This window comes from Calonectris borealis, chromosome 2, assembly GCF_964195595.1.
Source record: "Calonectris borealis chromosome 2, bCalBor7.hap1.2, whole genome shotgun sequence".
Lineage (NCBI taxonomy): Eukaryota > Metazoa > Chordata > Aves > Procellariiformes > Procellariidae > Calonectris > Calonectris borealis.
In genome coordinates, this window is record NC_134313.1 from 95802304 (window position 1) to 95829484 (window position 27181).

General features: G+C 41.6%; 1 protein-coding gene across 4 annotated transcripts in view; it reads right to left on the bottom strand.

Annotated features, from left to right (window-relative positions):
- RPP40 (ribonuclease P/MRP subunit p40) overlaps window positions 1-26955 on the bottom strand; it is a 42405-nt gene extending 15450 nt beyond the window's left edge. For 3 of the 4 annotated variants that reach the window (XM_075142615.1, XM_075142613.1, XM_075142614.1), the window contains exons 1-8: window positions 26723-26946; window positions 24781-24925; window positions 23469-23537; window positions 21924-22019; window positions 20656-20781; window positions 16329-16527; window positions 14695-14829; window positions 12309-13413 (exon numbers count right to left, since the gene is read on the bottom strand). In XM_075142615.1, coding sequence (XP_074998716.1) covers window positions 13215-13413; window positions 14695-14829; window positions 16329-16527; window positions 20656-20781; window positions 21924-22019; window positions 23469-23537; window positions 24781-24925; window positions 26723-26851 — 1098 coding nt within the window. In that variant the 5' untranslated portion in view covers window positions 26852-26946 and the 3' untranslated portion in view covers window positions 12309-13214. Of the gene's footprint in view, window positions 1-12308; window positions 13414-14694; window positions 14830-16328; window positions 16528-20655; window positions 20782-21923; window positions 22020-23468; window positions 23538-24780; window positions 24926-26722 lie in introns of all 4 variants that reach the window. The other variant, XM_075142616.1, reaches the window with a different exon arrangement.
- Between the last annotated feature and the right edge of the window lie 226 nt (window positions 26956-27181).

The window sequence follows — 27181 nt, forward strand, 5'->3', positions numbered from 1 at the left end:
TATCCTTCCCTGTCTTTCAGAACAGTACTGTACCCAGCCACATACTTAACACCCTACGTCCCCCTCTGCTGTGTTGCCTTTATGCGACAGCAACCTTGGAGCAGAACTTGACCGATGCTCAGAATAGCTTTTGACAAGGACATGTAAAACCATTCGCCATCCGAAGAGGTCAGCGATACCTGTAAAAGGAACAGGGAGGCTGGAGGAAGCCTGGCACCCTTCTAGCTTCACCTACCCGGAGCTGCTACTATACAGCGTTAAAGATCCTAAGGCATTTCGGCTCCTAATCTCCCGTTCACACATACATGAAGTAGGCCATGAGCGTTGTTGGCTACGATCTGCCCAAAATTATATTTACTACCTGATTTTAATAAGTTTATCTTTCTTAATGATCATTTTGTATCAGAAGAAAATAAGCAGTCCCTTGGGATACAGTTCATTTCTCTCTGGGCCTTTTTAATTTGCTAGTTTCTCAGCCCTTGATGCCAGCTCCCCACATACTCGGAATCACATAAATCAGAATTTTATCTAATCTGCATCTTTTCTAACAAAAAGAAAGCCCATTTCTCTCCTAGCATTATGTCAGCATTCCTCTTTGAAGTCCCGTGGAGCTACATCCGATTCATACCAGAGGTCAAAAATGACTGGAGCACAGCAATCTTTTGGTCGCCTTCATTCAAGCCCTTTAGTCTCTTTTGCCGTTATCCATCTTTCCCACAAATCCAACTTGATGCCCATTAACACAATGCACAGCACGCTGGCTCGAGACTCGCTGTTCAGGCTACTCTTGACACTTCTCTTTTCCCTGCCCCCTACCATCTCAGTGCTTTATTTATTCTCCCGACTTGTGCCAAACACTGAAGTCACAGTCTGAGTTTTCAGTTTACTCACATCCCTAGCTCTTTTTGTTATTCTATAGCTGCCTCCTCCCCTTCCTCATAAACATTATCAGGTTTGAATAACTCAGTCTTTTTCATACCTGCCATGTATTTACATAACGGACAACTGTGGTTTATTTTCCTTTCCCCCGCTCTCACTAAAACCTGGCAGCTCACAATGCTCGGTCCTTGTGCATTTGCACATCATCTGGGATAATCTGGACCTCGCAGTGACACGGGGGTTAAGAAATATGAAGCTTATTTTGGCTCTGTTGTGATTCCGACTCCTAGCAGCCAACTTGCCTCTTTCAAAATGTCATTTTTCAACAAAACCCACAGGCTTTAAGACTTTAATTCATCCCAAAACTACATGCAGATGAACAGGCTCCAGCCAGCTCTCACTTGCCATGAAGCCAACATGCTAATAGAGCTCTATCTTTGCTTTCAAAAACCTCATGACAGGCTAATTAATTTAATAGTCCAGGCTTCTCTTTGGTTGGCTTCAATTCCCTTCCCAGAAAGCTTCCCCTAGCTCTTTACAATATCTTAAAACTGGTTTTCACTATCTCAAACCATTACTGTTCTTGACAGTCTGTCTCAGGATTTTCCATGTACCAACCTCTTCCATCACCAAGGCAAGCCAGATGCAATTGGGAGAGAGGAAGAAAAAAATAAGGAGCAACAGATCCCTTTGGTGATTCCCCAATACCTCCAAATCCTGGTAAATAGGACATTATTCTGCTGGCAATAACACCCTCAGAAGAGCTACAGGGACGCAATTCAACAGGCTACATGTCTAACCACAGTACCACGGGGCAAGGACAAACTTTCTGAACCTTGTTTAAGAACAACTAATCAAGTTTGAAAGCATTGACTTGGGTGAAACACTCTGCAGTGCATTTCTCTCTTCTCTAGTCTCCCTTTTCTAGTAATAGAAAAATCTTTTGTGCAACTTTACCATTTTTCTCCAATTTTTTTTTTTTTTTTTTAAAGATTGGAGGCACTGGAAGGCAGAGACAGTCTCTTTTTACACATTTGTACAGCGCTTGACATAATGCTGCTAGCAGGCTATGGCATTTTGTGTTCAGTATGAGAACTGGTTAGGATTTCAGCGAAGTGCTCAGAAGTTGCAGCGTTTCCCTCTAATGTGCTGCTACCGATAGCGAATCCTTCACTGAGAACATCCAGGAAGTTCATGCCGAAAGGTTTTAGACAGCAGGAATCAAGTTTACCCCCTCTGTAATAAAACTGACTGTAGTAATTTTCAAACTACAGATACAGTGAAACATCTGTGGGGGTTAAATACAAAAAAAAAGCATGCTAAAGATCCGTGAAGTCAAGAGAAACTTCAGTCCACAAGAAGACTGCTACTTACTTCTACTTCTAAATGAAAACAGAGTTCTTTGAAAAAATCTGACTCAATACGCCCCCACTCAGGGTCATACAGAACAGCTTAGAGCTGATGAGAGGACACAGCTCTAGCTGCCACCATCACCAGATGATTTAGTCAATGACATGCCATCCACAACAGTACTTACTTACAAGCCAGCATACTTACTTACCAACCAGCATACTTGTTACAATGCTGATCAGCTTCTTGATTTTTGCACAGATTCTGGTATTTGTAGAACTTCTCTTAGAATGGGGTGGTATCTCATCTTGTTGAAGTGCGACTGGAGTAGATCTAAACATGCTTAGAGGTATTTGGCACAGTAAGCTATTTGTTCATTAGGAAGCAGAAAACCCATGTTTTTACCAAATTCAGGACACTATGGAAGAACCTGAGAGTTCTCTATTTGCACTGAAATCAACCCTCTTAACACATTCTCTCCTCTTCTGCCCACAAGACTCTTACCGAGTTTGGAGAAAAACAACTTGGTCTTAAAATACTGTATCTTTTTCTATACTACTGTCTAAAAGATACAAGGCAAAATTTCTCATTTTTAGTCTGAGTCCAAGACCGATTTCTAAATTGTAGTTTTCTCCTTTATCCACTTCGACTTTTTTGTTGAAAATGAATTCAGAAGGAAGAAGGGGGGCACCACAGCCGTTTTAGAGTAGTAACTGTGTGAGCTGGCACAGTTTTTTAAGAACCTGAGGTGCTTCTACCATGTCCTCACAATTTACAGGGACAAGCACCTATGACATTTTGGACAAAATCTGGTTCATGAAGCAATTTCTATGCTATTGAAAAAGCCTCAGCCAAACATCTGTCCTATGTTACCACTGCAGTTTTCGACCTCTTAACTTTGTTTCCAAATCACATTTTTTGGGTCTTTTGGAAAATGGCAGGTATTCCTGAAATGACTGATCTCTGAGGGAAAAAAAACCCCACACTGTCTTGGAGGTATACCATTTGTGAGTTAAAGAGGAGAGTCAGCTCTCAGTGCTGAGGGCTTTCTGTCCGGATGACGGTTGTCAGACCGCCTCTTCCAGAAGAGAGGCCAAGAACTCCACGGTGTATATTCCCTGGAAGCAAATCCTGCTTGCTCATCTACACAGGCTGCGGCAACTGCTGGCCAAGGGCAGGGTCGGGCTGGGCAAGCAGGACACTGAGCAGGTCCCCTGCCTACAGCAAAGCCCATCTCCCTGGCTGATTTCTCAGTTTCAGCACAGTGACAAATTTTAGAAACAGATGCCAGTAAATCCAGGAGCACTTGAACTTTCTGAACCAACCCACCAATGTATACTGGAGTAAGAAAAAAAAGAGCAAGCTGCTCCAGACTACAAAGTACCAAAGCAGTCCTGGATAGGGCAGACCTACCTTCTGACAGGCATGAAGAAAGGTATTTTCTTCCCAGCTCCTCTCCCTAGAGGTCCTCAGCATATAGTTCACTTGATCAAGCTATGCATTAAAGAAGGAGCAAGGAGAACAGCACCTGGATCTGGAGAAGTCTCATATTTAGTTGAAACTTGGCAGCAACTCCACTTGCAGCCCCCAGGGAGGAAAAGTCAGCATAGATTGTCATTCAGAAAAGAAACGAATCTATAGAATAAAAATTGGCTTTTCCACCCAGTCTACCAACACTAGTGAAGAGTTTTGCATACAGCATGTGTGCTTTCTTACATGGAAGTGTCACGGCTACGCTCCAAGCTGCTGGTTCCATAGGAACTATATAGAGAGGTTCCCACGGCCAACAATACCTTGGGGACTTGAAAGGAAGCTACAGGAATTCTTTGCTATTTAAAGATGCGCTCACTTCTCTTCAAGGGAAGGCACAAAGGAGAAAGGTTCCCATGCAAAGTAACATGGGTGAGGTTGGGCTGGCAGCCCTTTTGAAGCCACATCTTACATAGCTTCCTGAAACTGTCTTCAATCCCTGCTGAATCTTGCTCCTCTAAATCTTCATGCAAGGCACGGAGCTTTGAGTTCACTCTCATTTAATCGGGCTTAATGTCTAAATGTTTTGAGCATTTCTTGGGGAATAGCAAAGGAAACCTGGCAGCAAGAAGTCGAGAAAAAGAAAAGAAAAAAATTAAGTCTCTGACCCTATGAGAAATCAGGGAACCAAACAAGCATCCTACTGATCCTGCAAAGTTTAAAGGACTTCTATCAACAGGGATCAAAACCTGGCTCCTAAAACTCATGTATAATCCCCAAAATAAAGCTCTGGCTGCTTCCCACCAAATGCATCAATTTCTGCCTAGATCACATAGAACTGACATGCTTATAATGGAAGCCATAATTAATAGTGTTTCAACAAAACAATACATGGGAATTCAGCCACGTCTCTCTGCTCAATTGAAAGGAAAGTCCTACAGCTAAAAATCTCAGCCTTCCTCTTGGGGAGGACAGAACAATGAATCTCGCTGCACAGTGACATATTCCAGGCAATTACAAGAGCTTCAGACCTCAAAGCCACACTCCGAGCATGACTGGAACATAAATTGATTAGCAACTGCTAAGGATTGCTCTCCTCCTGATTTGGAAAGCATGTTCCCACTTCGCTTTTGTAGCCTTTAATGATGCACAACCATTATTTTAACAAGAAAAGCCATTTCACATTTTTATAAATATCCCAAATGCTTCATGTTACCCTTAGTTACCCTTCATCCCCCAGTTCTCTACAATGCTGCTGACTAAATGGAGTCATGTTTTCCAGCACATTACAGTCTTGCCTTAAGCGGAGTAAACCCCATACCACTTCCTTCACTTACATCTCCCTCCAGGCAGGCAGAGGAAAGATAAGACTTGTTTTGCCCTGGAGCCCTGGTCAAAACCACCCCTCCCTTTCTGATCAGCAGTCTTCAGAGGAAAACGGATGTGGCAAGAGCTGATTCTAGGTTCTGAAATAAATTCTGTGAACACTAAATGATAACCTATGGCTCTCTCAAAGGGCTTTACAAAGCAAGTAGCACCCCTGAGTCTATTGCATTGAATGGGAAAGTGTCAGAGCAGCACAGAACTGCAAAGTTGTTTGTAGAAAGTCACCAAGGGATTTGTTACCAGGGCTACATGTAAAACCCAGATGTCTCTATCACAGTTCTTCAGGCAACCTTGCCTTTCTATCTCAAACTCTCCCCTGTCCCCCCCTCCCCCCCAAAAAAAAAACCAAAAAACAACCGAACTCCCACTTCCATCAGAGCAGGCTGAGCTAGAATCTGAAGGTACACTGCAGTTCTTCACACTGTCTACCAGCTAGTGTAGGTAGCTCACTACTCAGCTTGCTGACTTTTCTGGATCTCTGTCCTGAGCACAAGAGTAAATGTGCTCTGCAGGACTGGGTATCCAGTCTGAAGGCCGTTAATGCCCTTGGAGAATTAACTGCCTGCAAGTAGGCACCACAATGCTCTGCTTTTATGGATCCTCAGAAGTAATTTACAAGTCTTCACAATTATGTAGGCACCACTGCTTTTACAGATCTAACCAGAGGGTGTCTACATAATTTTGAAGACTTAATTCATGGACCTTGCAAACCCATGCTGGTCACACAAATACCTTTAATCATCTGGCCAAGGCATCCATTACTCTGAATTGCTAGGTGCCTGCTATTCCTATGGACCTTTAAAACCAACGCAGCTACAGAGGTTCCACGTGTCTCAGGCTGTGATTCCAGAATATGTAACATGAGAGATGCGAGTCACGACACGTGTACAGTAGTACAGATTTGAGTGAGTTCTGGAACACACGACCACCTTTCTGTCAAATCAGTCACAAGTACATGATATGGCATTTATGCCAACTATGGGAAAACAAATGATACTCAACTGTCATAAAGCTTATAAAAATATTTGAGCACATTTAAATAAGTTTATGGGGCTACAACATCTTGTTCTGACACCAGGAGCTCTAAAGTTGGATTTAGTATCTAAGCAAAAAACAGGCTCAAGAACCAATGTATCACTGCTTGGTTTTGTGCCTGCTCTGCAAAAGCTGACCATTTAAACTCTTAATTTGCTTCAATAACAAAGAAACCTCTCTTCATAAATTGTAATCAGTGTTGTCCCAATGGCAGTGTGGTGCCTAGCTCAGTAAGGCTTTTATCCCAGTGCCAAATTACAAGAACTTTTGAAAATTGCAGTGTAACAGCACTAGCTTTCCATAGAGCCTTAAGCTATATCCTTTTAAAAATGCATGCTCTATTTCATAGCACTGAAGAAAGGTAAAAACTTCAACAGTGACAAAAGATCAGAAACACTTGTATTCATGATAAATCAATAAACATGCTATTTTTCACCCGCAATCACATAAAAAAACTTAGTCCCTTTGTATTCTCTGCAACCCTGCTGGCATATGATGCAGAAAGATTGTTGGTATCTCGTGAGCCTAGACATCTGGCTTAGACATTGACAATAATATTGATATAAATAGTTACCTATATTGTACAGTGGGGGGATAGAACAGCATATACCACTACTTAGGATATTCCTCAATTACTCAAGTAAAACATACCCATATTCTAATAACTAAAGCCCACTAAATTGTTCTAATAAAGCCAGCTAAAAGAAACTTGGGATAGCCAAGGCACCTTGCACCTCGCTCTCTGGAAAGTTGAAAACCACTCAAGTCACTTTAGCTCCCCCTTTTTGCTCCTGTATATGGCTGCATTAAAACAAATATTTTTAAACAGCGCTGGAAGCTGCTTCCAAGGATGAAACAGAGGCCATTCATTTATGAAGAGTTGCCTCAGTTTATAGTAGATACTTTTGAAATTCTTGTTAATATTCAGAAGGTGGTTATTTAATAGCCCACTAATTTAATTAGCCTTCGTTTTTGCTTTTAAGCTCTAGTCTGTGAATTAAAATGATTAAGAGAAACAGTTCAAGCATGTTCCAGTATAGCTACCATATAAAGAAATACTAAAGACAGAGTCAATTGCATGCATTAATCTTTAATTAACAGCATCAGAGGAACTATAATCTAGTAGCTAGAGTACTAGACTAGCTACGAAAAGCTTTCATTCTAATCCCAGATCAGCCACTGATTTGCTATGCAAATGAGGGGGGGAAAAGAAATACCCCTCTAAGTTCTCATTTTCCTTTTTACCTTTTGTCTGCCTTACCTATTTCTTTTTGCAATAGTTGTAGCAGGGGCGCTCTCTACATGTGCAAAACCCCACACTGGCTCTGCAGCATTGGGTGAGCAGCCCAACTGCTAATTGCAATTAACAGTAACACCAACATCATCCAACCTACCTCAAGACAGTTTTAAATCTTTGGTGTTTCTGTAACACTCTCAGAAGCCTTATAGATAAACCAAAAAGAGGCAGCCTGTGGCAAGGAATAGAATCATAGAATAGTTGGGTTGGAAGGGACCTTTAAAGGTCATCTAGTCCAACCTCCCTGCCATGGAGAGGGACATCTTCAACAACTAGATCAGGTTGCTCAGAGCCTTGTCCAACCTAACCTTGAATGTTTCCAGGGATGGGGCATCTACCACCTCTCTGGGCAACCCGTTCCAGTGTTTCACCACCCTCATTGTAAAAAATTTCTTCCTTATATCTAGTCTAAATCTACCCTCTTTTAGTTTAAAACCATTCCCCCTTGTCCTGTCGCAACAGGCCCTGCTAAAAAGTCTGTCCCCATCTTTCTTATAAGCCCCCTTTAAGTACTGAAAGGCTGCAATAAGGTCTCCCCGAAGCCTTCTCTTCTTCAGGCTGAACAACCCCAACTCTCTCAGCCTTTTTTCACAGGAGAGGCGTTCCATCCCCCGATCATTTTTGTGGCCCTCCTCTGGGCCCGCTCCAACAGGTCCATGTCTGTCTTGTGCTGAGGGCTCCAGAGCTGGACGCAGGACTCCAGGTGGGGTCTCACCAGAGCAGAGTAGAGGGGGCAGAATCACCTCCCTCGACCTGCTGGCCACGCTTCTTTTGATGCAGCCCAGGATACGGTTGCCCTTCTGGGCTGCGAGCACACATTGCTGGCTCATGTCCAGCTTTTTGTCCACCAGTGCCCCCAAGTCCTTCTCGGCAGGGCTGCTCTCAATCCCTTCATCCCCCAGCCCATATTGATACCGGGGGTTGCCCCGACCCAGGTGCAGGACCTTGCACTTGGCCTCATTGAACTTCATGAGGTTCACACAGACCCACTTCTCGAGCTTCTCCAGGTCCCTCTGGATGGCACCCTGACCCTCAGGCGTGTCGACCGCACCACTCAGCTTGGTGTCATCTGCAAACTTGCTGAGGGTGCACTCGATCCCACTGTCTGTGTCATTGATGAAGATATTAAATAATGCTGGTCCCAATACAGACCCCTGCAGGACACCACTCGTCACCGATCTCCATGTGGACATTGAGCCGTTGACCACAACCCTCTGGATGTGTCCATCCAACCAATTCCTCACCCACCAGACAGTCCACCCATCAAATCTGTACCTCTCCAGTTTAGAGAGAAGGATGTTGTGGGGGACCGTGTCAAAGGCCTTACAGAGGTCCAGCTAGATGACATTGGTAGCCCTTCCCATGTCCCCTGATGTAGGCACTCTATCATAGAAGGCCACTAGGTTGGTCCGGCAGGACTTGCCCTTGGTGAAGCCACGCTGGCTATCTTGAATCATCTCCCTGTCCTCCATGTGCCTTAGCATAGCTTCCAGGAGGATCTATTCCATGATCTTCCCAGGCACAGAGGTGAGACTGACTGGCCTGTAGTTCCCCGGGTCTTCCTTTTTTCCCTTTTTAAAAATGGGGGTTATGTTTCCCCTTTTCCAGTCAGGCGAAAATAAATAAAAATAATAATAATATCATATTATAATAATGAATAATAACGAATAATAAAAGCACACAAATTATTTCCAACAAAAACATTACAACCCATCTTTGAACAATCTCACTCATTCCCACGATTGCTATGCAATCCCCAGGCTGATGACATACGAACCTGTTTTCTCCTTGGCTTTTTTCCAGACATCCAACTTGACATCTTAGCTACCCTCTCCAAAATGGATATTCCCCAGTAAATGACAGCATGACGCAGCCAAAACAAAGCTCATGCTTCTCCTTCCATTAAGCCCTGTCACCTCCCTTTCAAGCAGCCTTAGATTAGCACTCATTCTTGTCTCTCCTGCATTCCCCAGATCTAAGTTGTGCCAAAACTTGCTGCTTTCTCTCTGCAACCACAGCATCTCTAGAATCTATTCTGACAGTGAAAATTCTTTTTCTCATCCTTATCTCTAACTTTCTCAGAGTCCATGCTAACATTCCCTTCCTCACACAGAATACTATCACTACCGTTAGGCTCTTATTCTTGCCATTATGGGACACATATCTTTATTTCTCCAGACAGGTTCCTGACTCAGTCAGCATTTGCAAACCAAAAAGGCAAATATATTCTATTTAGAGCGATTTTGCATAACACATGCTATCCAAGCGCCTCAGCTTTTATCTCCTCTTTGTCACCATGAAAGTTTTTTCTCTGTTTGTTCCACACCCACCAATTTCTGAATACACATAACCACTTACTCAAACATATGGCTGGAAAAGCACATGACCTTTGCAGCCCATTCCCAGCTGTTTCTGCTACCCCACAGTAACCTCTCAACAAAATTCCCTTTCCTTCCACCAGCTGAGAGGCAGGAATGCACAGCTCAGTAGAAGGGCTGAGGTTAAAGCAGAGCAATTCTCTAGCTCTCAAGGAGTGTCTTATCACTGTCCGCATACCAGGACAACAAAAACCTCTACTTCTCCGGCAACCAGCTTGCCCCAGGCTTGTCTCTACATTCAGATATTTGGCTCTCCTTCCCCACGATAGATAAAACACTCCCCAGAGGCAAAACTTCTTAGTAAGCATCCAGCCCTTTGATCTCAGAAGCAGCTGCTGCACAGCTGCTCCCCATTACTTTTGCAGCTCTCGGGAATCTTTTGGATTTTCCTGTCCTCCCTCACAGGCAGGCACAAAGGGCGAGAACACCACCAGCAGCCATCTTTCATTCTCATGCAAAAACTTTTTATCTCCATCTCATGTGCCCTGGCCAATTCTTCCTTGAATTGCTGCCCACCTGGCCCAGTGCCAGCTCTTCCCGCCTAACCTGTTCCCGAAGCATGTAAGCAATGCCTTCCTGTTCCTGTTCTCAGCAAGAGTCTCCCCCATGCTTGGAGTCTCCTGGGGAGACAGAGTACTCCATCTGTCCTTACAGACAGTAGGGAACGGGCTGCTGTCCCTCACCCCAGCAAAATCTTCCCTCAGGTCACAGTTGTTTGCAGGTGGTAAGAAAGAAGTCAATTCCACCCCCCAGCTTCTCTTCTGTGCAACTGCAAAGCCCAGCAAGCACAGGAAAGCAGGCCTCCTAAGAGGCGGGCGCACCATCGGAGCTTGCTAGGAAAGCATGGCTCTGGTTAATGCATATCATCCAACAGGGTCCAAGAGTAGACCAACTGCAGTGACTATTAACAGCACAAGGTTTTCAATGATACAGGAGGTTTAAAGAAAACGGAGAAAAGCCAGAAACCAACTCAGCATCTCAAGTAAGTTGCAAGAGACAGGATTTTAATCCCTTCCTTAGCTGTAAAAGCCATTTTGAATCAACCACCAGAAGACAACTAGGGATTGTAGGAGGCAGCATAGCCAAACGACTCTGCCTATAACACTGAGCTTTGAGAAATATTTACAGTCCCTTGCCTATGTAGATAGGAGCTGTTGACCAATCCGATGAGATTTCCCCAGATACCCATAAAAGATTAATGTTAATACTCACGTGCTGAGAACTGATAGAGCTGAAATGCCTGCTTCTCAGCTTGCCTTCCAGAATTGCCTCAGTGAGGCTACCACCGTGTACCCACCAGCACTTCTGCAGCAGCTATTTCATCAACAGTCCCAAGGTGCTCTGCAACCAGGTGCCAATTAGAAAAATCACTTCACCTGGTCCTACTGCTGCCATTTCAGAGCCAAGGCCAATAGCTGCTGCACTCCTGCTGGGAGTATTATAAAGCATATGCATAAGATTTCACTCCTTTCTTTCAGTTAACAAGGGAAACAAACCCACCAATACAAGATTCTTCTGGATGGCAGTTGTTTTTTTTTTCCAAGCAGTATACATGACACTTGTTTGTGTGTGTGTGTATACACATTGTGGGGGAAAAAGTTAGTTTTACTAGAATCTCACAGAAAGATGAGCACATTTGCTGGAGTGGCTACAAACTTCATCCAACTTTTCATACAGATTTAAGTTTTTTAACTCTGTATTCGTACTTCTGCTGCAGGTGTAACTTCCAGGAAAAGCCCAAGCTTTTAAGAGACCTTCTGATCAAGGGGAAAAAAGACGACACTTCTGGTTACTAGCCTCTTTTGTGAAAGTTGACATGTGGCATAATCCATCAACACTTTCAAAAGCAGACTTTAGCCAACAACTGAAGCCATTTGCACTGATGCATAGTAATGAAACATAATGTTTGAGCCAGCCATGTTAAATATTTACTAGTCAAGTGTCAAGCTAAGAACTTTCCCAGACTCTCATCCATTCAGTTTGTGATCGTGTGAGTCTATGTCTGTACATGTGATAAGGTGGCACTTCTGCTCCTGGTAAGCTACTAGAAACATCTCATGGCAGGGTAATTTTGAAAAACAACATAATGATTTAGAAAACTGTTTGCTGATTTGTCAGAGTTGTGTTTGTGAAACCTGTAACAAAACTTGAGCAAAAGGGGTTATGTTTAGTGGAGGTGTATGACAAACAAATACCATCCAGTAAATCATGCAGGATGATTCTCCTCACTGAAGAGAACCCATAAAGAGATAAAAAAAGAAAAGCTCAACTGCTTCCCATGGGCTTTCTGCTTATTGTGCCATTCACCCTGACAGGGGATCTTTATGTTTCCACTACAGTTATGCCCTAACTTTCACTACCAATCTCTCGCTCCATCAAGTGAACAACTTCCATTTTACCTCTGCATTGGTATTTAATGATACATACCCACTCATAAAACAAAAAGCAAGTATCACCCATCACCCTCCCCCAAACCACCATCCAATCTTTCACGGATTTCAACAGGAGTTAACCTGGATTCTTTATGGCTGCCTCTGCTCTCAGCATTACTGCTTTTTGTTAACAAAACCTGTTCCACTTCAGCTGCATTGTTTGAGGGTATGTCCGTAGCATTCTTCCCAGAAACGTGTCTGCAGTAACATGCCAGTGAAATCTTAGCTCCATGAGTTGTCCTGTAAGCAAGAACCACAAGCTACTTTTAAAAGTAGGTATTTGATGGGGGTGTGAGAGTGTGTGTGTGTAGGTCAATTAAGAAAGCAAGCAGCAGCCTTTTGCATCACTGTGAAAAATCAGCTTCTTTCTGATAACCAACTGTGATCTGCAGAATCCAAAAAGCAGGTCGGTAAGCCTTTACTTTTTCCATGTTCAATGGGTGCTCCTCCCACTATCACATACCTCCTTCTCCTCACCATTTTTCTCTTCCCCCCCTACCAAATTATGGAGAACGCATGTCTTTTTTTTTTTTTTATTTGCCAGCATGTAGGCTGAAATGTCTTAAACACGAATTTGAAGGTTTTACAGATCTTTAGTGTAAAGAAAGAAACATTAAATCCCAAAATGACCTTTCCTCTCAAATATTTTAGCTAGCAATCTGTAAAACTAAATTTCAAATTCCAAAATTACTCCTGGATAAAAGGAAACCCCTTACAGTCAATTCCTGAGAACTTAAACTCTCAAAAACATATCTTTTTCTTAAAGCTAGAATTGTGAAGTCTTTCAGAAGGCACTGTATGACAGTGAAGAAACAAAAATCCATTCCTTCCATTGTAGGTCATCCTTTAAGGGCTATAAATAACGGAAAAACATATACAGCCTCTTAGTACTTAACTTGTTACCTAATTACTTTTATAAAAACTATCTTATTAGGTTTCTATACAGTAACACGGGATTATTAGAAAACTTCTTCTGTAGACATAGCTTTATGGAGGACAATCATCATTAGTTCCCACAGCCATCTGAAGCCAGTAGTCCAGATTTCTAAAAATGACAAAGTTGTACAAGTTCTCTCCTCCCTTGTGGAAACCATGTTCACTTTCTCTCCAGGAAACAGGGCTGTCTGCAAAGCCGTGCACAGTCAATGTCAGCCAATGTGCCAGTTTTGGTTCACCAAAATAGCAACTGCAAGGAAGAGGACAAGGTAATCAATTAATTATAATGGAATAGACAGTATGTTCAAGTATACGATATAAAGTAAAAAAAAAAAATCAAAGACACAGGCACTTCAGTGAAAATTTGTAATTAACAGTTAAAAAATCCTGCTTTAGTACATAATAAATAAATTCAAAAGAAAATATTCTAACAGAAGAAATTAGGAAATGAAATAAGATTGACTCTTGATTATTCCTACCATACTTTTAGACATGGCAAACCTGCAAGTTATAGCAATTAGAAAAAGTTCTAAGTTGTAAAGTACCTGTTCTGAATTTCCTATAGCACGCATTGTCTTTCAGAAAACAGAACATTTACTGAGAACAGTTGCTATCAGGGCAAAAAAGACATAGGAGGAAGAAACATCGTCAGGCTATGCTTGACACAAATACTTTTACCACCAGAGAGGAAATGGATTACAAATAATCAAAGTCAGACATTACCCACTGCTCTTAAGTAGAGAATAAAAGCCAGGAAATTTCTGTTCCAACCCTAGCCTAGGGAGGCTTTCTGCATGAGATTTGAAAATTGCTCAAAGAGTAATGATCATATTCCAGATAAAGCAACAGAAATATTGTCATGAGTCAGTCCTACAATCATTAGCCACCAGCCACTTCAAGAATTGTCTCACACATGGAGCAAGGAGCTTCCAGAATTTGCTATCAGTAGCACTAATATACAATACAGGCAGATGCCACACTGGTCCATGATACACTAGTATCATGTAGTTTGGCACTGAATTAGAACTACAGCTACCCCGTTCATGTAACAACACTTGATTCAAAAAACTCACTATAACTTAATTTATTGTAATGCTGTAATAACCTTGAAGTACCTTGTGATATTCTTTTTGGTATCATAAAGAGATTTCAATCATATTTTCCATTAGTAGTTAAAAATACTAAATTAGACATATTTGAGGGCATCTGATTTTCATAGACAGGGGGAATTTGAAAAATATAGGAGCTCAGTTGAGCCCCTGTTTCTTAGAAATTAAGATAAAAAGCAAAGTCATTGCTAGAATATAGGGCAGGCATTTTCAAATTTGAAGTATCCAAAATTGTTTATTGCTTTTTTTATACCAATGTTAAGCTTCCAGCTCATTAAAAAAAAAGAAGTCTTCATTTTGTATATTTTGCTATTTACCTCCAACAGCACTACTGAAAAGAAGTATTTAAAAGTGATTTTGAAAATTAACAAGTGTTCGAAAATTAACAAGTGTTTTAGTAACGTACTCCTGTCAGCCCTTACCACAGCTGCTCCAATAACTGAATTATCTTCTCAGGAATTATAAAGCCTGTGATTGTGCACAAAAAAGCTTTTTCCACCATTATGTTGGGTTGAGGACAGCAATAGGTTGATAAGAAGCTAGACGATTTGTTGTCTCTGGAAAAAAAAACAAACAAACACACACCCCTCTAAAATAAATATACTATAAATCATCTACAGAAAGTCTTAGTAATCAAAACTTGTACCAAACAAGTAGCATCTATGTATATAATCTAAATTAATACCAAAGCAACTAATGGCAAGCAATTAATACACAAGATGTCATAGTGCTGTGAGTTAACCCTGGTAGCACCTCAACACCACACAGCTGCTCACTCACTCCTCCCTAGTGGAATGGGGGAGAGAATTGGAAGGGTAAAAGTCAGAAAACGCATGGGTTGAGATAAAGACAATTTAATAGGTAAAGCAAAAAGTTGCAGAAGCAAAAAGTTGTGAAAGCAAAGCAAACTAAGGAATTCATTTACTACTTCCCATTGGCAGGCAGATGTTTAGCCATCTCCAGGAAAGCAGGGCTTCATCATGTGTAACTGTGACTTCGGAAGACAAACGCTGTAACTCCGAACGTTTCCCACCCTTCCTTCCCCCAACTTTTATTGCTGAGGGCACCGCCATATGGTGGGGGATATCCCTCTGCTCAGTTGGGGTCTGCTGTCGCAGCTGTATTCCCTCCCAGCCTCTTGCCCGCCCCCAGCCCACTCGCTGGCAGGGCAGTGCGAGAAGCAGAAAAGGCCCTGACGCTGCATAAGCACTGCTCAGCAATAACAAAAACATCCCTGTGTTATCAACACTGTTTTGGTCACAAATCCAAAACACAGCACCCACACCAGCTACTACAAAGAAAATTAACTCTATCCCAGCCAAAACCAGTACACATGGGTACCCTTAAGTTATTCAAGACTACAGCAAACACTTAAGGGCATAACAGACTTCCCACTTTGTCTTGGTTCCAGCTGGGACAGAGTTAACTTTCTTCCCAGTAGTTAGTGGTGTTTTGGGTTTGGTATGAGAGGAACCCATTGATGGCCCATTGATGTTTGGTTGTTGCCAGTGGCGCTTGCACTGGGGACTGTTCGGCTTCCCATGTTCTGCCAAGTGCGTGGGGAGCTGAGGGGGGAGCATAGCCAGGGTGGCTGACCCAGCTGGCCAATGGGATATTCCATACCATGTGACATCATGCTCAGTATCTAATTAGGAGGCAGGGTCCAGGAAAGAGGGGCTTTCGCAGTTCAGGACACGCAGGGCGTCGGTTGGCAGGTGGTGAGCACTTGCATTGCGCATCACCTGCTTTGTATATTCTATTATTGCCATTGTTATCACTGTTATTATTACTGTTCTGCTTTGTTTTATTTCAATTATTAAATTGTTTTTATCTCAACCCACAAGTTTTCCTACTTGTGCCCTCCCGATTCTCACCCCCATCCTACCGGAGCGAGGTGGGGGTGGGCGAGCAGCTGTGTGGTGTTAGTTGCTGGCTAGGGTTAAACCACTTACGGAAATGTGTCTTTCTTAATTCTTATTTTACTCTTCCTTAAAATAAATTGTGTCTTTCCTTACTTAAACTGTATTTAAAAGATCAAACAAATTCATATACTTACAAGCTGACTTGACTCAAGACAGCACCTAGCCATTCAAACAGTTCCTCCGTACTGCAGGACTCCTCCGGCTTGCCTTGTAGTTCGTTACTTTGTAACACTGGACACTGCAAGTCCCTTAATGTGCTGAATGTTATTTTTGGCTTCAGGGCCTGTATTTGGTTTTTCGAAAAGTATGACATCAACGTTGATCCCTCTGCACCTTAACAACGCAACACCACAAAGAGCTGTTACAAAACTACTAAACAAAAGGAGCACTGAATACATGAAACCTGAGCATATGTATACAAGAAAATGCAGCGTGTAGAACTGCTTACACCTTGTTACTTTTGGCAAAAGCTGTAGAAATCTTCAGCTTCCTTATCTTCTTGGAAATAAAAATTAGTGCAAGATCCAGCAACTCAGTATAGCTCAGTAAATTTACTATTTAACTAGCAAGTATAGATCTGTCAATAGAAAATTCAAGCAGAATTAACTGGGCATGTAATACAATGAACTCATTAGAAAGAGGAATTCAGAGTGTTCCTGAAAAGGACACATGAAAGGGAACAGGAACACGTTAACTGCTCCCCAAGACAAAGTGGTCTGCAAATGCACTCACACTGTAAGTATACCCAAGCCTATATACACGAGGCCAGAGAACAGTTTGCCTTACTAGTGTCCGTATGTACATTCCCTTCCTGCTCACGCACAGGTACTCGCTGCTGTAGCAGGGCAACGCATGCCTTATACCATTAGGTCATCTCTAGAAATTCCTCAGGCATTGCAATTTGAGACGGAGAATACATATGGTAGATGTACACAAAGATAATGCATCTCTAAGATCAGGTAAAGGGAACTACGCTCAAATGAATTGCGGCAGTATTCCCTCCAAAACCACCGAGTGTCTAGAGGGATCCCAGCATCACTGGTTCACTAAGAACTGCCTCCTAGAGACAGTATGGCTTCTAGAATCACGAACAACTCCAATGGAATAAATTCCCGTGGATCTCAGGAAAACTTTGCAAAAAGCTATAGTGTCATATAAATTTGCCTGGAACATGCCTTCACAACTGCAGAAAGTTTCCCTTTTCATTGTCCTAAAGGGCACTCAGTCTTCTGTCCAGCACGTCAGGTTAGTGGATCTCTTAGCTCTCTCAGCTGAGGTCAAGAACGTAAGAATCCTTCTGAGAGGTCTTATCCCATCACTGAAGACCACATACTTGATTTCCTAGGTGTGATGGCAAACTTAGTTTAGGAGCCATAAGGTTTTTGAGAAAAATTCTTCATTTACAGTAAATTGAGAAATCATCTTCAGATAAGGTATATTTGGAAGGTGATATTATCCCAGAAAAATATCAGAATCAGTCATCAAGACTAGAGCCCCCCCTACCCACCTGGCTAAGGTGTCTGCCATCCCAGAACACCATTTTCCCCTGAACAGTGGAAAAGTGAGCAGGTGACTACAGGTTTGAGAACAGATTTATCAATGATGTCAAGAGGAATTCTAGGATAGCCTGGGGGACAAGGATTGAAGAGAGAAGGAAGGGGGGAGTGTAGAGAAATCAAACTATATCACAAATCTCACTTTACTAGGATCAGAGAAGAAAAAACCAGTATGGCTGTAACAGTTAGATGTACCTTGATGGACTTGTGGGAAAGGCCATGTTTCTTCAACTCTATAAGTGATCCAAAACAGCAGGTAAAATTCTAAAAACCTAACCTAGACTAAAAACCTAACCTAAGCAAGCATATTGCAAATTAAGAGATATTAACCAGCTTCCTTTCTGAAGCAGTAAGATAGCTGACGTGGAATCAATTCTCCTAAATTTGAAATTCCAGATAATGTATTCTATTTTCATAAGTAACAATGGGTCTCCAGGTGACCAAGAAATAATACCTTATTCATGAGAAGACTGAAGTCCAGAATAGCATTTAAATACTGCAGGAAAGGCACGTATGAACAGAAGAAATTCAAGAACAGGATAGAGTTCACTGCGGAATACAATATTCAAGACTTGCTATCAAAAATTATGGACTGCCTAAATTCCATCAGCCATATTTATCTCATCAAGGACAATCACATGGGGAAGTAGAAAAAGGAGGGCTAACTTGATCCTTTTTAGTCATCCTTCAAAAAAGGCTGTCCAAGTACCAAAGGGCACAGTGACAAAGACAGGCAGCCGCTTAATTCTTGTTAATTTAGTATTTTTATATAGATATAGTTAACTCTGAAGTGTGCTAGAACAGATGATCTTCCTTCAGTCTGTACTTCCTATTGGCATTTGTTAGACTAACAGGTTCGAAGAACGTATAATATTGCCCTAGGATTCTTAGTCAAATATAAGAAATTATACATTTTAAATGTCCACTCCATACGGAAGCCTCAGCTATAGTCCTCAAAGACTATAGTCAAGACTCCAACAGAACAATTCCTCTAGCTACAGCATAGCTTTCCATGTCAACAACAACCAGGCACGTTGTCAAAGTTTTTTGGAGGCCAGTGAATTTCAGCCAATAAACATTTAAAATTGGCATAGAAATTACAGCAATAGAAAAGAGAAGAAAAGGTTATTTTGCCTCTGTCATTAAAGACATGAGACACTCCATACTCCCTGTTTCTGTTCCTCTTGGTGCCAGAACCACTAAGTGGGAAAAACGGGTATGAAAACAAAAAGTCCTTTGGAAAGTAACACGAATGTTTACAGGTTTGCAGCAGTGCTGGCCATAGCAAGAAACACCAGTTATCAGCAGGAAGGCTGAAAGCAGAATGTTCACAGAGGACACAGATTCTCTCAACAAAACACATGCCCTCTTTTCCCCTTTCAGCAGAATCTACATGATGCCTCACGTCTATTAATAAAAATCTATAAAAGTTTTATTTTTGTCAGTACTATGGAACTAAGCGTCTTTCGTGTGTTATAAGCACAAGATTCCTGCACAGAAAGGCATTCAGATTTAACTCTATATTCAGGAAATTATTGACCTGACCCGGTTTTTGGAGGTAAGAAAGTGAGGAATAGGAATGCTACTCTTCCTGAACACTGCTACGCTGGCAACAACAAACATAAGAAACATCCCGGCCCTAAAGGCACTTTGCTCTCTGCCCAGGGTCAATAAATCCAAGCAAGCTGAGCCTGAAGATCCGCCACCTTAGTTGGATTTATGTCACCATTTATGGTAGCAACAGTCTTCACCGTGACTCTTTCCCAAAGACTACAAGGATGGGAATTGCAAGCCTTTAAACAATTTCTGTATGACAAACAAGGGAAGATCCTTGTTGCATGATTAGTACTTAAAAAGGGAGACGCGAAACATGAAGGACTAAAGTGAAACATGGGACGCTGCTAAAGGAGCTTGTAAGCAGCTTTAATTTCTCAGATCAGTAACTCCCTCTCAGACTTGGTCTTGAAGAGCCAGGCAAGAGTAACAATGTAAAGAGCAGATTCTCAGGGACCTCTGTAACATCCCTTCTCATTAGTATGGAGACTTCTTCGTGACTCAAAGCAGAACCACACTAAAAGCTACACAGCTATGATGAAGAAAAACATTTTTTTGCAGTACAGACTCCTGCAGCTTTTGTCAATTCTATGCAAACGCTACATAACCCTATATACAGCCTGTTCTGAGGTAATACAAGCAACCGAGGACTTTGGAAAGTGACCCTCAGAGGAAGAACAATACTTAAATCCCAGAAGAAAAATTAATGTAATCAGAAAACAGTAGGTAAACGAATTCTAGAAAAAAGGTGATTTGAGACAATTTCTTATAACAACCACCTCTCACTCTGCTCCAATCTCAAAGAAGTGCTTGAGAATAAAATGATAAAATAACAGACTGCGTGTATACCAGTGTACACAGCACGTGACAGAAATAGGGACTCTGTACATGTCCTACAACTACTAATGAAACGAGAAGTTCCCCATCTCAAGTACTACACCAAATATGTAACTTATATGTACTAATAAAAAAACTGAAAAAAAAAGCATATTAATAATGGTTATGTATGTCACAGGTTTATAAAAAAGAGGCAGCACTATCAAAGAGGCAAAGTTATGCCAGAAAGCCTGGGCAACGTAGATACAAGGAAATGAAACAACTAATGAATCTCCTATGAATCACTGTTGTGTTCCTGAACTGAAATGTTCTGCTGTGTAGGAAGTAAACCCCCCCCCCCCCCCAAAAAAAACCCCAAATAAACAAAAACAAAAAATCCCACCCAAACACATTTTAATCTAACTTTTCCCTCCACTAAAAATACATTTGGACAATCACTAGAAAAGAACAGTAAACTAAAAATATTTGGACTTCATGTCAGTTACATTTTAGTTTTACTTTTAGTTCTTATTACCTGTACTATACCAAGACAGCAGAAAGTCAAATTCTAAAGGTTTCTTTTCTTTCAAGGCCCAAAGCACTCTGTTATGTTTCTTGCTATCAGGGTGAAAGCCAGAATCAGTCAAGTCAATAGTTATAACTGCAAAAATGTAAAAAAGCAATAGTTACTCAATTGAAATAAATCTTAGTATTAAATTCATTAAGAACTAAAAGAACATAGAGAAACCAAAGAACATTAAACTTCCTCTTCACATACACAGCATCTTTATAAAGTATTTGATTATTCAAATATGAGTCCCCATTATGTACATAAATATTCACCTTCTGCTGTCCTTATTTTGATATAATCTGGAACTGCCTTCTAGTGAGTGGAGGGACAGATTCCTTTTGTAATGGCAGTGACAGAACTCCCAAAACAGTGCCTTAAAAATATCTTGGTAATTAGGCAAGTTATTAGCACTAAAAAAGCTAGAGTTTCTAACATCAAAAGCCATGTATATGGCAATGACGCTTTTTCAACTTTTTTTCTAGATTAATTGGTCCCAGGCTAAATGTTACATTTACTTGACAAACTGAATAGTAAAATGATGTCCCATTTTGCCAAAATTCTTATCAGAGCTAACAAGTTTCCCTTTTTAAAGTTTTTATGTAACTACCTATCAACTACTGCAGGTTCTAATACATTTGAGATGACATAGTGTTCATGTTTTTTTAAATTATTTACCAAAAAAAAAATTAACAAAAATCACACTCAGTATGTCTCCTCTGCAGCTGTTAAAAAATTACAACATTTTCCAAGTACTTGGTATATGGAGACTACCATTTTAAATGTGTCAAATGTAATACAATTCTCCTTTTCAAGCAAGCAGTCTTGGGTGAGGCTCTTCACTGACTTTTTTTGTCTAGTGTGCAAATTTTAAGCTCTACCTTGATTAGTTTAGTATTAGTTTAGTATTAAATCAGAAGGCATAGATACTGTGCACAGTATACAAAAATTCTTGAGCCCTACATCACTCCAGTATAAACAATGAAAAACCCAGAAATTAAAAATTTTATAGAATACCCAAAAGATCACACATCTGTTTCCTTATAACTGCTTTATTATTTGGAAAAAGTATTTTTCCTCTTCATGCAGTCCTTGTATCTGCATCTGGATAAATATGACCTAGACATTAACCAATTTTAAGGAAAGGGAAGTTTCAGCATTGCTGGTTTAACATCCTAACAAGCTGCTTCACAGACAGATCAGCAATAAGCACTGTTAATATAAATAATACTTACTATATCTCATTACTTTTTTGCCACAATACCGAGAAGGGCGACCTTGCAGTCCAAGTTCCTCATAAGTATCCTTATCCACTGATAGAATTAGTTTTCCTATAAACAAAACAAACTTTAATACAAATAATCTTCTACTTAGTTCCCTTTGAAGTCTTCTGAGAACCATATACCTTATACAACGTTAGCTTTGAATCAATGGTATAACTAATGTAATCCAGGCTCTTTAGTTCCAGTTAAATGGATTAGAAGATTAACCCTTAAAAAAAAATGTTAACTCAATTACTCTTTTTTATCAAAGAGGTCTTATGAACTAGAATGAGAAAAGTGTAATATTATTCCTGAGATAGTCATAGCTTTTTTACTGCACTACCTCACTTCATTGCCTCAGTCTTTCCTCCACTTGTCCCCTAGCATTTGGTTGAACACTACCTTACACTAGGGCCTGACTTAGTACACAGTCAGGCGTGCACTGCTCAACTAAACATAACAACAGCAGCTCCTCCAACTCCAATGGGACTACTCACATTGAGTAAACTATGCTTATTAGTGATGAGCAGATAGGCGCTGGAACAACTCCACTTCCACGTTCATAAACCAAATCTGGCAGCTGCCTCTTGGTACAGAATTTCACACAACAGATCTCTACTAGAGCCTTTTGATTCTGCTGTACAAGTAACAGTATAATATAGACTACAAACAAATAAGGCTGCTGCTGAAGATTTCAGATAATGACATCACCAGGAACTGTACCACTGTCTCTGCATTAATTGTGCACAGCTTATAAGAACTGTATCATACAAACTCAATCACTATCAGGTATCCATTTTGCTAGGACTGTGCTAACAGAGCACATAAACAGATTCCTCCTCTGAAGAATCTGAATTTACTTACGCCCGATGGGCACCTGTCATATTACAGTGTCTTAGGCTAGAGGGCTGATAAACCAATTTGTGTTTCTATTGTAGCTGATATATTGTTAAACGGAAATAAGACGACATATTTGAAGCCCAAAATAGCTTCATTATTTTCTCTGCATGTAAAATCCCACCTGAGATGGAACACTTTGTCATAAAACTGTGATGGAACTGCAACAGAGTATTTTAACATGTCACATAATTCTCAAAGAATAAACACTGAATATTTAAAAGGTGTTCCTAAGCAGTGCTGATAATTTTCTTTTTTGGTACAAATTCTGTCTTTAAGACCAGTAGTAAACAAGAAGTTGGAATGCAATGTTTTCACAAAAATAATCCTCCATAGCAACTGCAATTATGGTTGAAGCACTGACAATCTGATACCATACATAAGTGAAGCCAATTTTTTTTTAAAATTTCCTTTAGATGAAATAAATAATTTAACAGCATTAATTAAAAAAATAAGTTAAAATGAATATTTTTCTGATTCAAATTTCTAATAAAGTTGGCAAGTACAGTAAGCATTAAATTTTCCAGTTTACATCATTCCAAATGAAAAAAAAAAAAAACACAAAAAAACCCAAGACCATAATCAATATGTATGCATTACTAAAAACAAAACAAAACATACCATTTGGTAGCAGAGCTGCAGTATTATCTTGATCAATTTTTGTGTTATAGGCAAGTGCGTAGCATGAACCTTTAATAGTAAAGCAGAAAACCATGAGATTACACAATCTCTAAAGACAGACATGACAATATGAAAGATTCACCTCAAGATAATCAAACACGCCAAATACCATTTCAATCACTCTAAACCCTTCTGTTTTCATCAACTAACATTCCTCCACCTTCTCAAGCAAAATAGCATTTTGTTATTATTTTTATAAACCTTGGACTGGCACTATTTTAAAGGACCTGTAAATACAGATAATATTAACGACATGCCTCAATATGAAAACACTTTCTTTCCACCTGTGACCTTCCTCACTCAGCAAACGGAAAACGGCATTTTTTTCCAGACACATTTCTATTTTTAGTTCACATTACTAAATACCTTTTGTAGCATTATCTGCCACAACCAATATTGTTCTTAAAAATACAAGAGTCAGATCCTGTAAACTTGGTGTACAAACGACTTACTTCTTCCATAAAACTACTGGCATAAGAGTCATTAATGAGACTGAAGAAAATACAAAAAGGAGTCCCACATTTAGAAAGTAATGGATCTCATTCTCCCATTTCACCCACATGTTCTCTTTTCTCCTCTCTTTTCCCTTTAAAGCTTTTTTTTCTCCCTGACAGTCATCTGAAGGGTACAACATTTAAAAGCCAAATGAGTGGGGCCTGCTCGATGAAAACAGCATGCTCTGAGTATGCAGCAGCAAGTTGGCTGGGCAGAGCCTGCATCTTTCTTCACATCCTCTTTGCTCTTACTGCATATGGACGAGCCGCCACAGCTCCATTAGCAAAAAAACCCAAAATACACCCCACCCCCCCACCAAAAGCGTATTTTTTCCTCTTTTTCTCTTGCCTGCTGCAGAGCACAGCTGACACATCTCTGTGTTGAAATATGAAGGAATCAGAAAGGGAGAAGGGAGCTGATTTCTATAGGAATCTGCATAAAGGTGAGATGTAGAAGATAAACAGGTATGAGGATACATGGAAGTCCTCTTGACAGCTAGCTTGCAGAATTAAGATGGAATAGGGAGAAATGAAGAGGGAACAGTCATAGAAGTTTTGCACCCATTGGGTGTAAACAAATGTTGACGCCCCACCAAGCAGAAAAAAGCAGATAAAGAAAATAATACAGAATTTTCTTAGTATTTTTTCTTCCCTTCCTTTAAAATACTTTTCAGCATAAATAATAATAAGCAGATTTTACTGTGTTATGAAAAATATACACTATTACTGCATCTGTCATGTTCTGATTACCTCCTTACCTTTCTTCACAAAAGCATCAATGAATTCGTGAGCAACCAATTCATGAACTGATAAATTCCTCAACAGGTAGTACTCTCCAACATCCGCAATAGTATTTTTCAGCACTTCAGGTAGTATACCACATTCAGGGATCAAAAAAGACACCTATTAGGAACATATTTGTAATGTAAATCATATCCTAAAATCTGTCTGGAAGAAAAACAAGAAATAAAAAAAGAAAAATTCTTCTTTTCAAAGAAATCAGTATGTTACACCAAAATGAGATGAAGAAAAAATAATTTCAAGCTATTGTCTTCAAAATGTATGAATTTGCAAAAAGTCTCCAAATACAGCAAAGACATTATTTGTTTTTTGCATTTTACATGCTATACAATAGCATTTGAGGTGCTACATAATGACACGATTTTACACGGCATGACTTAACTAACGATCCTGTTTCACGTCATTATAAATTTAGCTTGAAGTCACACTGGAACATTTCCTTCAGCCCTTGCTACAGGAAGCAGTTATAACTAAAAATGTAGGCTAAGCATTTATGTAATCTCAGGGGAAATGCAAAGACCAAAGTAGAATTTAAACTAGTTTTTGAATGCATTCTCTACTGTAGAATATTTTGGAGGTCAGGAGAGTGAACAGATCATCAGAACAAAACTTGAAGATGGGCTTACAATTTTCAAAAGAGCCATAAGGCGTACGTTAAGACTACAACTTCTGTAGCAAGTTTCTAATTTAAGGTAGGAAACTGATTTTCAAAAGGGATGAGCACCTAGCTTTTCTTACTAAACTTACTAAAAATTGGTCTTTTAGTCCAATTGCCTATCTTTAATTTCCCTTTTGTTTAAAGCCTTTCCTGTACATGTTTCATAGATCAAGAGAACTTAAGTCTGGGAGACTTAAGGGCAAACGAGGTTATTACATGGGCAAGTACCAAGCTTCCCAATAACCATGCACAAGCAGCATAAACATACATCCCCCTGCTCCTTTCCACTCCACCCCTCCAAAAAAAAAACTTTTTTCTGAAACAAAGGAGCTCGCAGAGAACAGGTACGTACCTCCCTTTCCACACATATGCAAGAAACGTAACAACTGACAGATGGGCTGCCTGCCACACCAGTAGAAAGCTTTCTAGTTAGCTGCTAAAAAAATTACTAAGGAAATAGCAAGAGGGTCTGACTGACACTCGCACCAGGCAAAGAAAGGAGAGCGAGCTAGCAAAAACTGGCCTTCGCGACATTAAGTTGTCCAAAACAATGAAGCAGTTGTTGATGACGGCCCGACATGATACTTTGGCAGAAGGAGGGACAACATGAAAAAGAGGATTTTCAGGGTACACCTAAGCCAGGCTTCAGCTGAAAGCTCCCTCACTGCTGAGGGACTCCCTCAGTCCCTCACTGCTTGGAACAGGAATTTGTGGGTGCCGCTCCCTCTGTTACTTGCCAGGTAGCACTGACAAAATGCTGTCGCCTCTTCCACCGGGTCACCCCTCTTTTAGTTCGTGTCCGCACGGTCTTTCACTCTTTGAGGTGCTGCATGCTGCGCAAGACCACCAAGCCAACGGGGGCTAATTTTTCTCCCCCTCGCCCTCCCCCCCAAAAGCAGCGTGCAGGCCACCTTTGACGAGGACGGAGGAACCTTCCAGAAAACAGCCTGGTGCGAGGTGGAGCACCAGCAAAGCGCCCCTTTAACGGCTGACAGGCAGAACCACCGGGATCCTTCCGCCCGCGGTGAGGGGACGCTTCGGTCTCTCCGGGGAGGCGCAGAAACCCCTGGCAGCTCTTTTTCCCCCGCAGGACCACGCACCGCCCCAGGCAGGCTGGCCGCGCCCCGTTGAGCCCCCGGCCAGTGACCGCCTCCGCGGAGGCCCCCTCCTCGCGCCCACCAACGTCAGCGTCCGTTAACCCCCGCCCCGCCCCCGCACGAGCGGCGGGCGGGCGCACTCACGCGGCAGTTGTAGGCGTGGTCCCGCACGTGCGCCGCGTGCCGCGAGCGCGCGTGCCGCGCGTGGCCCTTCTCGCAAACCAGCAGGTGCCGCGGCGCCGCGCGGAGCCGCCGCAGCGGCGGCACCGACATCCTCCGCCGGCTCCGCGCGCCGCGGCGAGCGCCGCCAGCGGGGGGGGAGCGGCCCCCGATCACGTCACCCGCCGGCCGAGAGGGAGCGACTACACGGAACGGTCAGAAAGAGGGAGGCGGGGCGGGGAAAGAAGCTGTGCGATGAGGTCACTTCCGCCTTCATCGACAGCGCAGCCGCTTCCGGTGTGGCGCCGAGTGAGCGCGGCGGGAGGTGCGCGCATGCGCGGCCGCAGGGCGCCAAGCGCGGGCCCGCTGAGGGGGCGGCAGCCATGGCACGCCTCGGCCTTCTCCTACCCGCAGTACGCGGGCGCACTCGCTGTTTCTGCTCCT